Source organism: Cottoperca gobio, chromosome 11, assembly GCF_900634415.1.
Source record: "Cottoperca gobio chromosome 11, fCotGob3.1, whole genome shotgun sequence".
Lineage (NCBI taxonomy): Eukaryota > Metazoa > Chordata > Actinopteri > Perciformes > Bovichtidae > Cottoperca > Cottoperca gobio.
This window is the reverse complement of record NC_041365.1, coordinates 2,129,228-2,142,051: the sequence shown is the minus strand read 5'-3', so window position 1 is coordinate 2,142,051 and position 12,824 is coordinate 2,129,228. Positions and strand designations below refer to the sequence as shown.

General features: G+C 41.9%; 2 protein-coding genes across 3 annotated transcripts; both read right to left on the bottom strand.

The window, feature by feature from the left end:
- Window positions 1-1,975: 1,975 nt before the first annotated feature.
- On the bottom strand, window positions 1,976-3,903 carry LOC115016024 (tissue alpha-L-fucosidase-like; the record flags this gene model as incomplete). Its single annotated transcript, XM_029443690.1, has 6 exons — window positions 1,976-2,271; window positions 2,367-2,466; window positions 2,585-2,775; window positions 2,866-3,066; window positions 3,232-3,475; window positions 3,755-3,903. Coding segments are annotated over 6 exons (1,023 nt in total), but the record flags the coding sequence as incomplete, so codon positions are not given.
- Window positions 3,904-6,624: 2,721 nt separating this feature from the next.
- Window positions 6,625-11,974, bottom strand: zbtb8b (zinc finger and BTB domain containing 8B). Of its 2 annotated transcripts, none has more exons than XM_029442984.1 (5): window positions 11,855-11,974; window positions 11,135-11,327; window positions 9,938-10,847; window positions 8,871-9,049; window positions 6,625-8,060 (listed from the first exon to the last, which is right to left on the bottom strand). In XM_029442984.1, exons 2-5 carry the CDS (start codon window positions 11,306-11,308, stop codon window positions 7,740-7,742), a joined length of 1,584 nt encoding a protein of 527 aa, XP_029298844.1. In that variant the 5' UTR covers window positions 11,309-11,327; window positions 11,855-11,974; the 3' UTR covers window positions 6,625-7,739. The 2 variants fall into 2 exon arrangements, with proteins under 2 accessions (XP_029298844.1, XP_029298845.1); XM_029442985.1 differs by having other exon boundaries at window positions 7,888-8,052.
- Between the last annotated feature and the right edge of the window lie 850 nt (window positions 11,975-12,824).

Below are 12,824 nucleotides of genomic sequence, written 5' to 3'. Positions count from 1 at the left end.
ATATACATTCAGGAAATACATGTTTATTTAAAGTATGTATTACTTGTACAGACATGTTTATAAGATTTCTGTATTTTATTTGATGAGTTGTGTGGCTTTTGTTTCCCCCGACGAGGACTTCCTTGCGATGTCAGAGTCTGGAAACATGTCCTCTACACTGCCACTGAAATCAACGCAGAAGCTGAAGGCTACATTATTTTTTAGCGCAAAGCATCGACATCTTTCCCTCAGCTTTGCCTCACTTGGTTTGCCTCCGAAACAGTTCTTGTCACCGAATGAAGTCATTGACAGTGTATGTTTTTGTGCTTCTTGACGTGCTTGTGCTTGGACGATTGTTCATGCTGGTGAACAATCGCTTATTCCACCGTGTGCGATGCTAACATCTGAATGACACACTTTACAAAAAGCATGAGTTTGCCCGACTCTGCTTTTAATAAATAAGGGAAGGTCTCCTCCCATTTGGTACTTACATAAAGTTGTAACTTGTTTGGCAGGTACAACTGCGTCTCCATCTATCTCCCGTTCACTGTGACTCTCATATGTTTTAGTCTTCTTCTGTGTTATTGTTCCTGTTTTATTCTTCTGTGTGTTTACAGGCGGAAAACGTTTTTCAGCTAAAGTTAAACATAATACTGCCTCCTGCTCTACCGGAGGCCACTTTACACTTTTTTAATTAGGCCTATTTTTTATATTTTTTGAAAGGTTAAAAATACGGCATAATCCCGGGAAAAATGGGAGGGTTGACAGGTATGATGGTTACAGTGCTTCAAACTATAAGGTCCATCCTACTTATGCGATTACTCACTTAATGTGTGCAATTCCAATAAATAAAACATACACGGAAAATAATTTTATTTGAATTCTTTATGCATTGTAAAGTAGTTAGTTGCTTCGTTGCTGCAAAAAGCCTCATGTGATTTGAATGACCACTGTCAAAGATTTCTAAACACTGAATCTGTTTTGTTCAACCACTAGAGGGCTCTAGATGGTAATGTATCAATACTGCAGGTCGATCACTTGATGCAAATCTATGACAAGCAGCTGGGAAATGTACATAAAGCCAATATCAAGAAAGTATTTAAATTTAGAAAAGCAATTTTAATGAAAAAGGAAATAGGTCAACAATCACACAAAACATTTATTGCACCAAAACCCACAATGGCCCCATTAAAACCACAAATGTTGTCTGATCTGCAATCCTTTTGAACAAAACAAAACAAAACATGCAAGCTTTAAGTGCAGCATATACAGACACATTTGGATTTGAGCAACTGTGCAAATAAAGAAAGTGAAATTTAAGACCAAACAAGACAATTTTAAAACCATTTGCTGCCAGATTAATAACTGGAGCAAAATATCTCATTTAAAAGCTGTTGTCTAGCACAGCGGTCCCCAACCTTTTTTATGCCACGGACCGGTTTCATGTAAGACAATATGTTCGCGGACGGACGGACGGGGCTCTCAGTGCACTCGCATGTGTTGATGTGGTGGCCGTCAGTAATTGTTTATGTCCTTCTTGTTCATGTTCATGTTTATTTCTTTCAAAAAACTCCAAGGGCTTGTCTTTTAACGCCGGGTGCCGTTATGAAGGCTTTGTTGCCTTATTTGCGAACCTGTATATTATGCAGAGCGGCGCATGAGAATCACCTGTAGTGATAAACACTTATTTTAAGTAGGACTCCTGATATTGTCTTTTAAATGTCTCCTCATTGGGTCTTTTCCCTTTTCCAAAAAAGCTCTTTAAAAGACGTTTGTTTTTACTCATTGTTGCTTGTAGGCTTAATTTTTTGAAGTAAAGTATCACGTGACAGACGAGCGTCTTGACATGTGTCAAGAGACACAGACGCACAGACAGATGTATCCGGTGATTTTTCAAAATAAAATATTTTTTTATTCAATCTTTCTGTGCGGACATGTACCAAATGACCGGTCCGCGGACCGGTGGTTGGGGATCACTGGTCTAGGAGAAACCATGTTTAAAGTAATCCTCTGTGGACGATGGCTCATTACATAGTGATTGAACATACAATGTTGGGTTTTCTTTTACTACTGCTGTGCATCTTAAATACAAAGTAAAAAATCCCCGTTGATCACCTAATTTAGAATTGCACGCACAAACTTCTTTTACCGAAGTTAGACTACTCCCTCCAGTTTCAGACACCAGGCATTTGCAGGAGATTCTGGCATAGGAGGCATTAGAATCATCAGTCCAGATGTTGGGGTCGTTGGTGCCCACTTCAGTGGTACATTAGGATAGTCCATGAGTGTAACCTGTGGATGTAAAAGAGTAGTTTGGCAATTGTATGATTATGACAAATTAAGTTAACTGGGATTAAACGTTATAGGTTAAAAGGTGTAAGGCTTACTTGTGTGGTTCCAGAGGTCCTCGGTGTTGTGAGCTGAAGTGGTTGTTTTGGCGGCCAGCCAAAGAAAATGGCATAAACGGTATTGTTTTTGGCCGTGTACCTATGTTAGGAGCAACAAGTGGCTTATTTTACATCACAAAGCTGCCACTGAGACCTGACCTTGCATAGAGGCAGAAAATGGAATGCAAAAAATAAGAATCACAAAATCTCAATCTCACCAGACAGTGACAGTGCTGTTCTCCGTCTGGACCCTCCATGGTTTCGAAGCATAGATGGCCTCCCCATTGATCTTCAACCAGGCACCAAGTCCCCTCAGCCTCTCCTCAAACACCGGGGCAATCATGCCATCGGACATCGGACCAATGTTCAGCAGGTAGTTACCACCCAATGCCACAACGTACACCATGTCCTGAGGAAAGATACCGTTAGATTAACCAAATAACTAATCACAAAATAACTAGTCGTACGTTATTTGTAGGTGATGACTCTGAACTGTCACCTTTATGATGGACGGTAGGGTCATGACTTGGCTCAGCTTCATGTTTCTTCGGTAGCCCCAGGAAAGGGAGTCGACGGCCTGGCATTTCTCCCACTTGTGGGTTGGAAGTTTACCGGGCGTGTACCTGTCAGCACAGTTGTAGTAGCCTCCATGTTTGCAGTAGCAGCCTTTACCCCACCTGTCATTGGTGACCACCACATCCTAAAGAAACACACAAGTCGTTATCTACAGAAAAAAATAAATAAAACTGCTGCTATTTATTATATAGTTATTTTCTCACATGTGATAAAATGTAACTCAGGATTCAGTGGTGATACATTGTGGTTATATAAAGATGCTCTGAAGAAACCTGTTTTCTTCTCTCACCTTGACAGGGCTGTCATTGTAGAGCCAGGCCAGGAACTGGGTGGAGTTCCAGTAGGTATCTGGTGCTTTCCAGTCCCCATCAGACCAGATCAGATCAGGTTTGTATGACTTCACAAGGTCCACTAGCTCTGGAAGAGCCTTACGGGCAACAAATTCCTGGGTCTTGAATCCGGATGCTTCATCTGACAAGAAAAGGGGATGGAACCATTCAAATAGAGAGTGGTAGATACCCAAGCGCAGTGACCTGTTGGAGGAGATATTTGAGTGAATACTCAAAGCAGTCATTTTTACGTCAACTTTTTCCAACCTGACCTAGACAAGATTAGAGAATAATGCTATAATAGAAGTTTTTTTAATTTTATTATTCCACCATTGGGTGCAGTCCTGCAGATGAACCGGACCCCTGAAAGGTTTCCCTAAATGTGAATCGATCATTATTCACATCATATATTATCGTTACCTACTTAACTACCCTTCCTTTATCTGCACTAAAGATGTAGCATCCTTCTCCCCATCTCCTCACCTCTTCCTGATAGCTGCAGACAGTTCTCCCACCAGGTCCCGGTGAGGACCTACATCCATTGAGTTCCAGTTCCAAGAGACTGGTGAGGGCCAGTTTGTGAATCCTTCATGGTGTTTGGATGTGAATACAACATACCTGGAAAAAGCACACACACACACACACACACACACACACACACACACACACACACACACACACACACACACACACACACATATATATACAGTTCATCAGGAAAGTATTCATACCCCTTCACTTTTTCCACATTTTGTTATGTTACAGCCTTATTCCAAAATGGATTACATGCATTATTTTCTCTCAACATTCTACACACAACACCCCATAATGAGAAAGTGAAAGTTCTTTTTAGAATTTTTTGCAAATGTATTAAAAAATCAAATAAAATATCACATGTACATAAGTATTCACACCCTTTGCTGTGACATTTGAAATGAAGCTCAGGAGCATCCAATCTCTATTTATCATGCTTGAGATGTTCCTACACCTTGTTTGGAGTCCACCTGTGGTAAATTAAATGGATTGGACATTTTAAAAGACACACACACACACCTTTCGATGTAAGCTCCCACAGTTCACAATGTATTGTTGTCTGTCCATCCATCCATCGTCTACCGCTTATCCGGGATCGGGTCACGGGCACAGCAGCTCCAGTAAGGAACCCCAATCTTCCCTTCTCCGGGCCACATCCTCCAGCTCCGACTGGGGGATCCTGAGGCATTCCCAGGCCAGTGAGGAGACTGCTGAGAGCCATGGCCTCAGATTTTGAGGTGCTGATCCTCATCCCAACCACTTCACACTCGGCTGCGAACCGATCCAGTGACTGTTGAAGGTCACAGACCGATGATGCTATAAGGACCACATCATCTGCAAAGAGCAGCGATGAGATCCTCAGGTCACCGAACTGCAACCCCGCTCCTCCACGACTACGCCTCGATATCCTATCCATGAAAATCACAAACAAGATTAGTGATAAAGCGCAGCCCTGGCGGAGGCCAACATTTGCTGAGAACGAGTCCGACTTACTGCCGAGTATCCGGACACAACTCTCGCTTTGGGTACAGGGATTGGATGGCCCTCAGAAGTGACCCTCTCACCCCATACTCCCGCAGCACCTCCCACAGTATCACCCAGGGGACCCGGTCATACGCCTTCTCCACATCCACAAAACACATGTAGACCGGATGGCGTACTCCCAGGCCCCCTCCAGGATCCTTGCGAGAGTGAAGAGTTGGTCCGTTGTTCCACGACCAGGACGGAATCCGCATTGTTCCTCTTCAATCAGCGGTTCGACTACCGGCCGAACCCTCCTTTCCAGTACCTTGGAGTAGACTTTACCAGGGAGGCTGAGAAGTGTGATACCCCTGTAGTTGGCACACACTCTCTGGTCCCCCTTTTTACTCTCTGGAACCACCACCCCGGTCTGCCAACCCCTAGGCACTGTCCCAGACTTCCACGCAATGTTGACGAAGACAGCCCCTCAACACCCAAAGCCTTCAGCATTTCTGGACGGATCTCATCAACACGGCCAATGTATTGTTGTGCAAAAACCAAACCAGGAGGTCAAAGGAAGCCTGTGGAGCTCAGAGACAGGATTGTGTCGAGGCACAGAACTGGGGAAGGCTACAAAACAATTTCTGCGGAATTAAAAAGGTTCCCAAGAACACAGTGGCCTCCATCATTCTGACATGGAAGAAGTTTGGAACAACTAAGACTCTTCCTAGAACTGGCTTCCCGTCCAAACTGAGCAATCGGGCAGAAGGGCCTTGGTAAGAGAGGTGACCAGAGGTGGTCACTCTGAACGAGCTCCAGAGATCCTCTGTGAAGATGGGAGAACCTTCCAGAAGGACAACCATCACTACAGAGTGGCCAGACAGAAGCCACTGCTGAGTGAAAAACACATGAAAGCCGCTTGGAGGACTCTCTGAGACTGTGAGAAACAAGATTATCCGGTCTGATGAAACTGAGATTGAACAGTTTGGCCTCAATTCTAAATGTCACGTCTGAAGGAAAACAGGCACTGCTCATCACCTGTGCAATATCATCCCAACGGTGAAGCATGGTGGTGGCAGCATCATGCCGTTCTTTTTTTTTTCAGTGGCAGGGACTGGGAGACTAGTCAGGGTCGACGGAAAGCTGAATGGAGCAAAGTACAGAGAGATCCTGAATGAAAACCTGCTCCAGAGCGCTCTGGACCTCAGACTGGGGCGAAGGTTCACCTTCCAACGGGACAACGATCCTAAGCACACGGCCAAGATAATGCAGGAGTGGCTTCGGGAGAACTCTGTGAATGTCCTTGAGCTGGCCCAGCCAGAGTTTACAATACTAACTAGCTAACTAACTAGCTAACTAACTAGCTAACTAACTACCCACCTGCAGCACTGCGGGCAGAACAAGCCGAGAGTTAAAGGCAGCTTTGGACAGCAGCAGTCTCTTTTCACGAGGCCGGTGAACAAGTCACAGAAAGCAACGGGTTGCACATTTTTAATAAAGAACAAGAAAGTACCTTTTCGGACGGAGAAGTCTTGAAAGGTGCAATGATGGTTATTGAAAACACTGTTCAAAGACTAGAATAAAGGTTCCGATGTCATCTCCACTCACTGACGTTACAAAGTTAGTGGTTTGTACAAACAGGATATGATTTGAAGATGTGACAGTTAATGATTTCCTACATTGTTTTACAGAAGTGATACTTTGTACTGAAATATAACTGGTAGCCCTTGAAGTAGCTCTTGGTATCAAAAAGGTTGGTGACCCCTGGAGTAAAGGGTGTGAATACTTATGTACATGTGATATTTTAGTGTTTTATTTTTAATACATTTCACATTTCAAGGAAGTGAGAAGGTACTTTGTTAAAAGTAACATAAACCAAACAGAATATCCCAACAAGTGAATACTTAAATCACATCACTCTACTGCATTCTATTAAAGAATAATAAAGACACACACACACACACGATGTTATTGTCATGAGGAACACTTCCTGCAAGCTTGTGCATGCCACTTGCAGATGCAGCTGTTACTGAGCAAATTCTACCAACAAAACATGTTGCTCTAATTAATACAACAGGTGTGTGCACATATGTATGATCCAGGTCCCCCCGTGAGGAGGGTTATTACACAAATCAAAAGAATGCATGTGGGTCGTATTGGAAGTGACATGTTCCCTCGTGAGGAAACCTGTAGTCATGTGCTGATTACGAAGATCGTGTCACTTATAGTCAGACGCGACACGTGACTTTAACTCTACCCGTCTGTAGCATTTGCACAACACCTGAATGATGTTGAGGGAAGGGCTAACAGTCGGTGTATCCGCACTCCGGTGCTTCAAACTATAAGGTCCCTCCTACTTATGGGATGACTTGCTTATTGTGTGCAATTCAATAAATAAAACATACACGGAAGATGATTTAATTTGACTTCTTTGTGCATTGTAAAGTAGTCAATTGCTTCCTTACTGCAAACTGCCTCCTCTGTTTTGATCACCTGATGCAAATCTGTGACAAGAAGCTGGGAAATGTACATACAACCAATATCAATAAAGTATTTAGACGTAGAAAAGCAGGTTTAATGAAAAAGGAAATAGGTCAACAATCACAGAACACATTTATTGCAACAAAACCTACAATGGCCCCATTAAAACCACAGAGAACATTGTGTCTGTGATCTGCAATCCTTTTGAACAAAACAAAACATGCAAGCTTTAAGTGCAGCATATACAGACACATTGGGATTTGAGCAACTGTGCAAATAAAGAAAGAGAAATTTAAGACAAAACTTCCTGATTAAAACATTTTAAAACCAATTGCTGCCAGACAAATCACTGGAGCAAAACATCTCATTTATTTAAAAAGACAAATTTTCTGGTTACAAATGAGTCAATAAATAAGGCCATCTTATTCTACTAATGTAACATCAAGAACAGTATGGCCACAGTTCATGGAACAGTTTAGGGAACATTTTCTGACTACAGATTCACTGCAGTACCTTCATCAGTGCAGACAGCCAGCTGCCTTTCAAGGATCTGTTTCTCAACCAAGTCCTCCACTCTGCCAACCTCCACCTCATCTACATCGTCCATAAAACTGGACCAATCTGTACCCCCGTCTGCACGTTCCATGGGCTCTGATTGGCTGTTGGGGTGAACAGAGGCGGAATCGTCATGTGTGGTGGTCACGCAGTTGCAGCTGTCGCAGATGCCGAAGCGCCTGAGTCCCGACGAAACGCCAGATCCAGTGAAGGTTCGCCTGCAGCTCTTACATGATACTGGCCAGTAGTGCCTGTGGACCTGTCGATGGTCAGCACAGTGAGAGAGACAACATACTGTGAATTATTTGGCGCAGGCAACACCAACTTTTAGATCATTATAGGCGAAGAATAAAAATATAAGATCAAAAAACATTTACTGCCGTTTTTCCTGCACAAAAAACACAAGCAACAGGAAAAAATAACTAAATTTAACAGCACTAAATTAAAGAGAGTGATAGATAATTACTGTTTTTAACTAATTGCTAGCAATTACTGGCTTGTTTTTTTATACAAACCACTATACCTTAGCAACTAATTATTGACAATACAATTCTACTGCAACCGAGACCAAAAAAAACAAATTAATCTCTAAACGACAAACATATATTTGCCACCATGCAATTTCCCAATGGAATTAAATAACAAAAATGGTTTTAAAATGTGATTGATCAAAAATTAAGAACAACTTATTCAAAGTTGTTCTCAACAAGTGAACTCTGAATCAGCTGCCAACATCTAACTGGCCATGAAATGTTTCCTCAGTCATTTAAAATAATAAATCACGTTACAAAACCACATTTGTGAACATTTTGTAAATACCACATCCAATTAATGACCCAGCATTGATTACAATTGAAAAATGGAATGAATAAAAACAGCCCAGGTAATGAAAAGAACTCACCACTAAACAGATTGTAGGTAACTGAAATAGTTGTATAATTCCTGCTTTAATTAACTTCTGTATCAGAAGCGACCTAAGACTAAGAGGCCTAAATATTAAAACCAGGCCTGGTGGTGCAACTCAATACAAAATAATGTTGATCATCTTGCGGTCACACAGAGTTCTTACGCTGAGGGCATGGCTGCGAAGGTGCTCCTGTCTTGTGAACCTCTTGCCACACATCGGACAGGGGAAGGGCCTCTCTCCTGTGTGGCAGCGGATGTGCCTCTTCATGATCCCCTTCTGCTTGGCAGTGTACGGACAGAATGGGCACTTGTGGAGTTTCACTGGCACTACCAAACCATCACCTGCAGGGGGAGAGAGAAGCCAAAGGTTCAGATGTACCTCAGTGGGACAGCGCTGCAAACGGTGCATCCTCACTCTTCTGCTAGAAAATCTAGTGAATGCTTCATGGCATTAGTTTCCAGGGAAACCCCCTCCTCTCCCCTCGGGGCCGTTTGCTAGAAATGCAGAGATCCACTTTGGATATTTGGAAATCTGCCAATGCCGCAACCAGAGCTCTTTTTGCATAACATTTGCATTGCATTGCAATATTGCATTAAACAAATGTATTCAAAAGCAATTAGGCTTTGCATACAAACAAGTATAGGAGAGCAAATTGCTATGGAAAGTCTAAGGTTTTGAAAAACTTGAACAAATCAAGTGCATAGCAATGCATTCTTAATTACTAGTATGCAGATTTCTATAAACAAGTTCAAAAGTATTAAGAGTGCAATGTCTAATTGACAACTCCTTCATAAGAACTATATTCAAAGTGATCATTTGAAATAAAAGAGTAGAGAAATAAATAAATATCTACACTATCAAACAAGTTAGAGACAAAGTGTGTGACTTCTTCTTAAATCTGCTTAGTTACAAAATAGTGTGTGAGGCCCGAAGACAAACCAGATGTACACGCAAATTCATTTTGATCAAGTAATAAAAGGCGAGGCAAGAATAGAGGAAGTGAATAGAGGAAGTGAGCCGTTGCTAGAGAGTTAGAAGAGAGCGCCCCCTATCGCCCGCTTAATGCCGGAAAATCTGCTATAATAAATATACAACTAACTAGATTATTCATATCCGCTAGAAGTAAATGTTAATGTTATGGTGCATTATCATGGAGTCAATTTTGACTTTTGGACCGATATCTAACCCTAACCCTTTTTGCATGAGCTTGGATTGATCTTGCCAATTACCTGTGTCCTCTCCAAGCCAATCCGACTGGATCTCCATGATAGATGATCCCATAAACCCTAAACTTTCGTCCATTCTGCACCCTCCTGTGCTGCTACCCAGTTCGTGGTTAAAGCGCTGCCCCCCTCTGTCCCCCAGAGGACTGGGGCCTTCCCCTCTGGCCAGCATCTCCATCAGCTGCCTGGCATTGTAAGAAGGGCTGTATCCTAAAGGAGAGCGCTCATTGGAGGGAGAGGGAGGATGTAGTCTGCTATGATGAGGGTTATGAAGAGAGGTCCCGGGATATGAGGCCAAGTCTTTGGTGTCAGGGGACTCCATAAGCTCCTCATCTGGGTCGTACTCTATCTTGGGGTTCACTAACTCCGGGGTCAAAGCAGATGATGAAGAGGATGAGAGGTTAGTCTGATCCATGTGTCCTTTCTGTCTTTCACTCCCAGATGCAAATTCCTCCCTGGAATGGTAGTCGCTGTCCATGTCTCTGCTGGTGCCCAGAGCTGTGGTGACAGGGACAGACAGGGGGGTTTTAGCCAAGGTCACAGACTCCGAGCCTAAACCCGACCCTTTATCTGCATCTGCAGAGTGTGAATGAGACTCCGCAGCCCCTGAACCACCGGAGATCGTCGCAGCAGGAGTGCCGCTGTCTGCAGGACCCATCCCTCCATCCTGTACCTGTTTCTCCTTCTCTGTGCTACTCTCCTTCTCCTTGTTGCATATTTCTAAAGATGAGCGGATGTATCCCTTACAGAAGTTTACCAGATCAGTCATCTGCAGGTAGCTGCCGGCTGACATCACCTCAATGACATTGCTTCTGTTCAGGGCCAGGCGGCCAGAGTAAAGGAAGTCCAGGACAACAGAGAAGGCATCAGCTGTCACAATGTCCAACGATGCTGTGCTGTAGCGCTGCCCACTATCCTGAAAAGGGATGTATTGAGAAGTTTAAGACAATTTAGGAATTTAATGACTTGAAAATACAAATGTTGTTGTTCATAGAACAGCGCATTTAATTCTCACATTCTTCTTCACTGCTTTCATAGAAAGTGATTTGCATTTGTGTATCATTTTAAGGCATTAAAGTGATACTCAAACACACAATAATAAATACATTATCTTAACCGAATCATTACATTAGTTTCTAAAAGGCGACGTGCAACACTTGCCCAATTAAGACATTAGAAAGCACTGATATAAGCCAATCTCACCTGCAGATAGTGAACCAGAAGAGCCCGGAAATAGCCGCTTCCAGCAAACAACACATTACGATGGGCCTTGAAGACACGACCTTCGACAAGGATGCTGCAGTCACAGAAGAAGTCCCGCTTACGCTGCTCATTGAGCTCAAACAGCAGTTTGGGCAGGTAGCAAGGCACCTCCATGTCTATACCTGGATGAGCCCTGCAAGGGAGAGGGAAGAGAGAGACTATCATGTAAGGGTGTGTCACTTTAAAAAGGGGAAACAGCAAAAGGTTGATATAGGACTTTATGGTTCTTTAAAGCTGACATATTGTATGTACTTGTAACTTAAAATGTATTATTTAGGGGACAATTTCTATACAAATGTAATTATTACAGTACCGAGTTGAAATGGGTTCAATGTAAAAGGAGGAAACCTTCACCAACAAGTTAACTTGATGAGCTAAATACGCATTAGGTTTGAGCACTGTTTTTAATTACTAACGTGTAATACGCTAAAAGACAACGAGGCGTTAACATACAAACGTTTGACAGAGGAAATACAAAAGGGAAGGGAACATTTAGCTAAACTCTCAGTTTGCTTACAAGCTAACTTGTGTTGTTAGCGCCGAGTAGCAAGTTGGTGACACTTTAATAAACAAAACGTCAGACTAACACCGACAGCACTTTACGAAGCATGTTGACACACAGTGAGAACAAATGACTACAACATATAATTACAGTCTCACCTGTGTAATTACGCGACGGAAGGTTAGAAAACCTTTATCATAACACAGCGATAGAGATAAGCAACGTTTATTGTCGTGTCCATAGCAACTTCCGCATTCAGCAACTAGTGACGTTTTCCATTCATCCAATCAGCGGCCGACAGAGGAACAGCCCCTTCAGCGCCGACATGTAAGTGTAATGAACTTTGTTTGTATTTTTTTAACCTTTCCGGTTAAGTTATTATTAATTTGTTTCTCTTACTCTCTCTCTCTCTTCTTTTTAATTTTTTTTTTTTTTTACTATATTACTTGTCCTATGTACTGCTACCATGTTTTATCATCCTATTGAGAGTGGATTCATGCCTGCATGTTATCCTTTTTTCATCATGTTGATGCCTACGTGTTTTCTGTTTTGTCTTACTGTCACTAGTTGTACTGTAAAGAGTTACAAATAAATAATTACTTATGGGGGTAGAAACTGATTTGCAACCACAGAGGACTGAAAACCTATGGGTTGTAGGTACAGTCAGACAGACAAATCATATTTGGTCTAAATTAATCTATCCTCTTTATGTAATTTGACCATGGGAGTTTAATGAATAGCAGCATCATCTAGTGGTGAAATCACAAGTAAAGTAAAATGTCTCCTGTCAACGTGTTCTTATGCCAGTTGCAGATCTCATGTCTAAATAGTTTACTGACTTATAATACAATGTTTTATCTTTGTGATAAACTTATTAATTTTCAACAAAAATATGGCTCTCGTTTGTTTGTTATGTTATTTATTCATTAACACACTTGATAATAATAGTAAAAACAAGATAAAGAAATTAAAATAAGATTACAAAAATAAGAATACATATATTGCATAACATAATAATAATAATAATAATACAACCCACTGAATAAAAATAATAAAAATAAAACATATTAAATATAGTAAATAGTGATATAAAAATCAGTACCCATATTTACAGCATGCAAATAAACA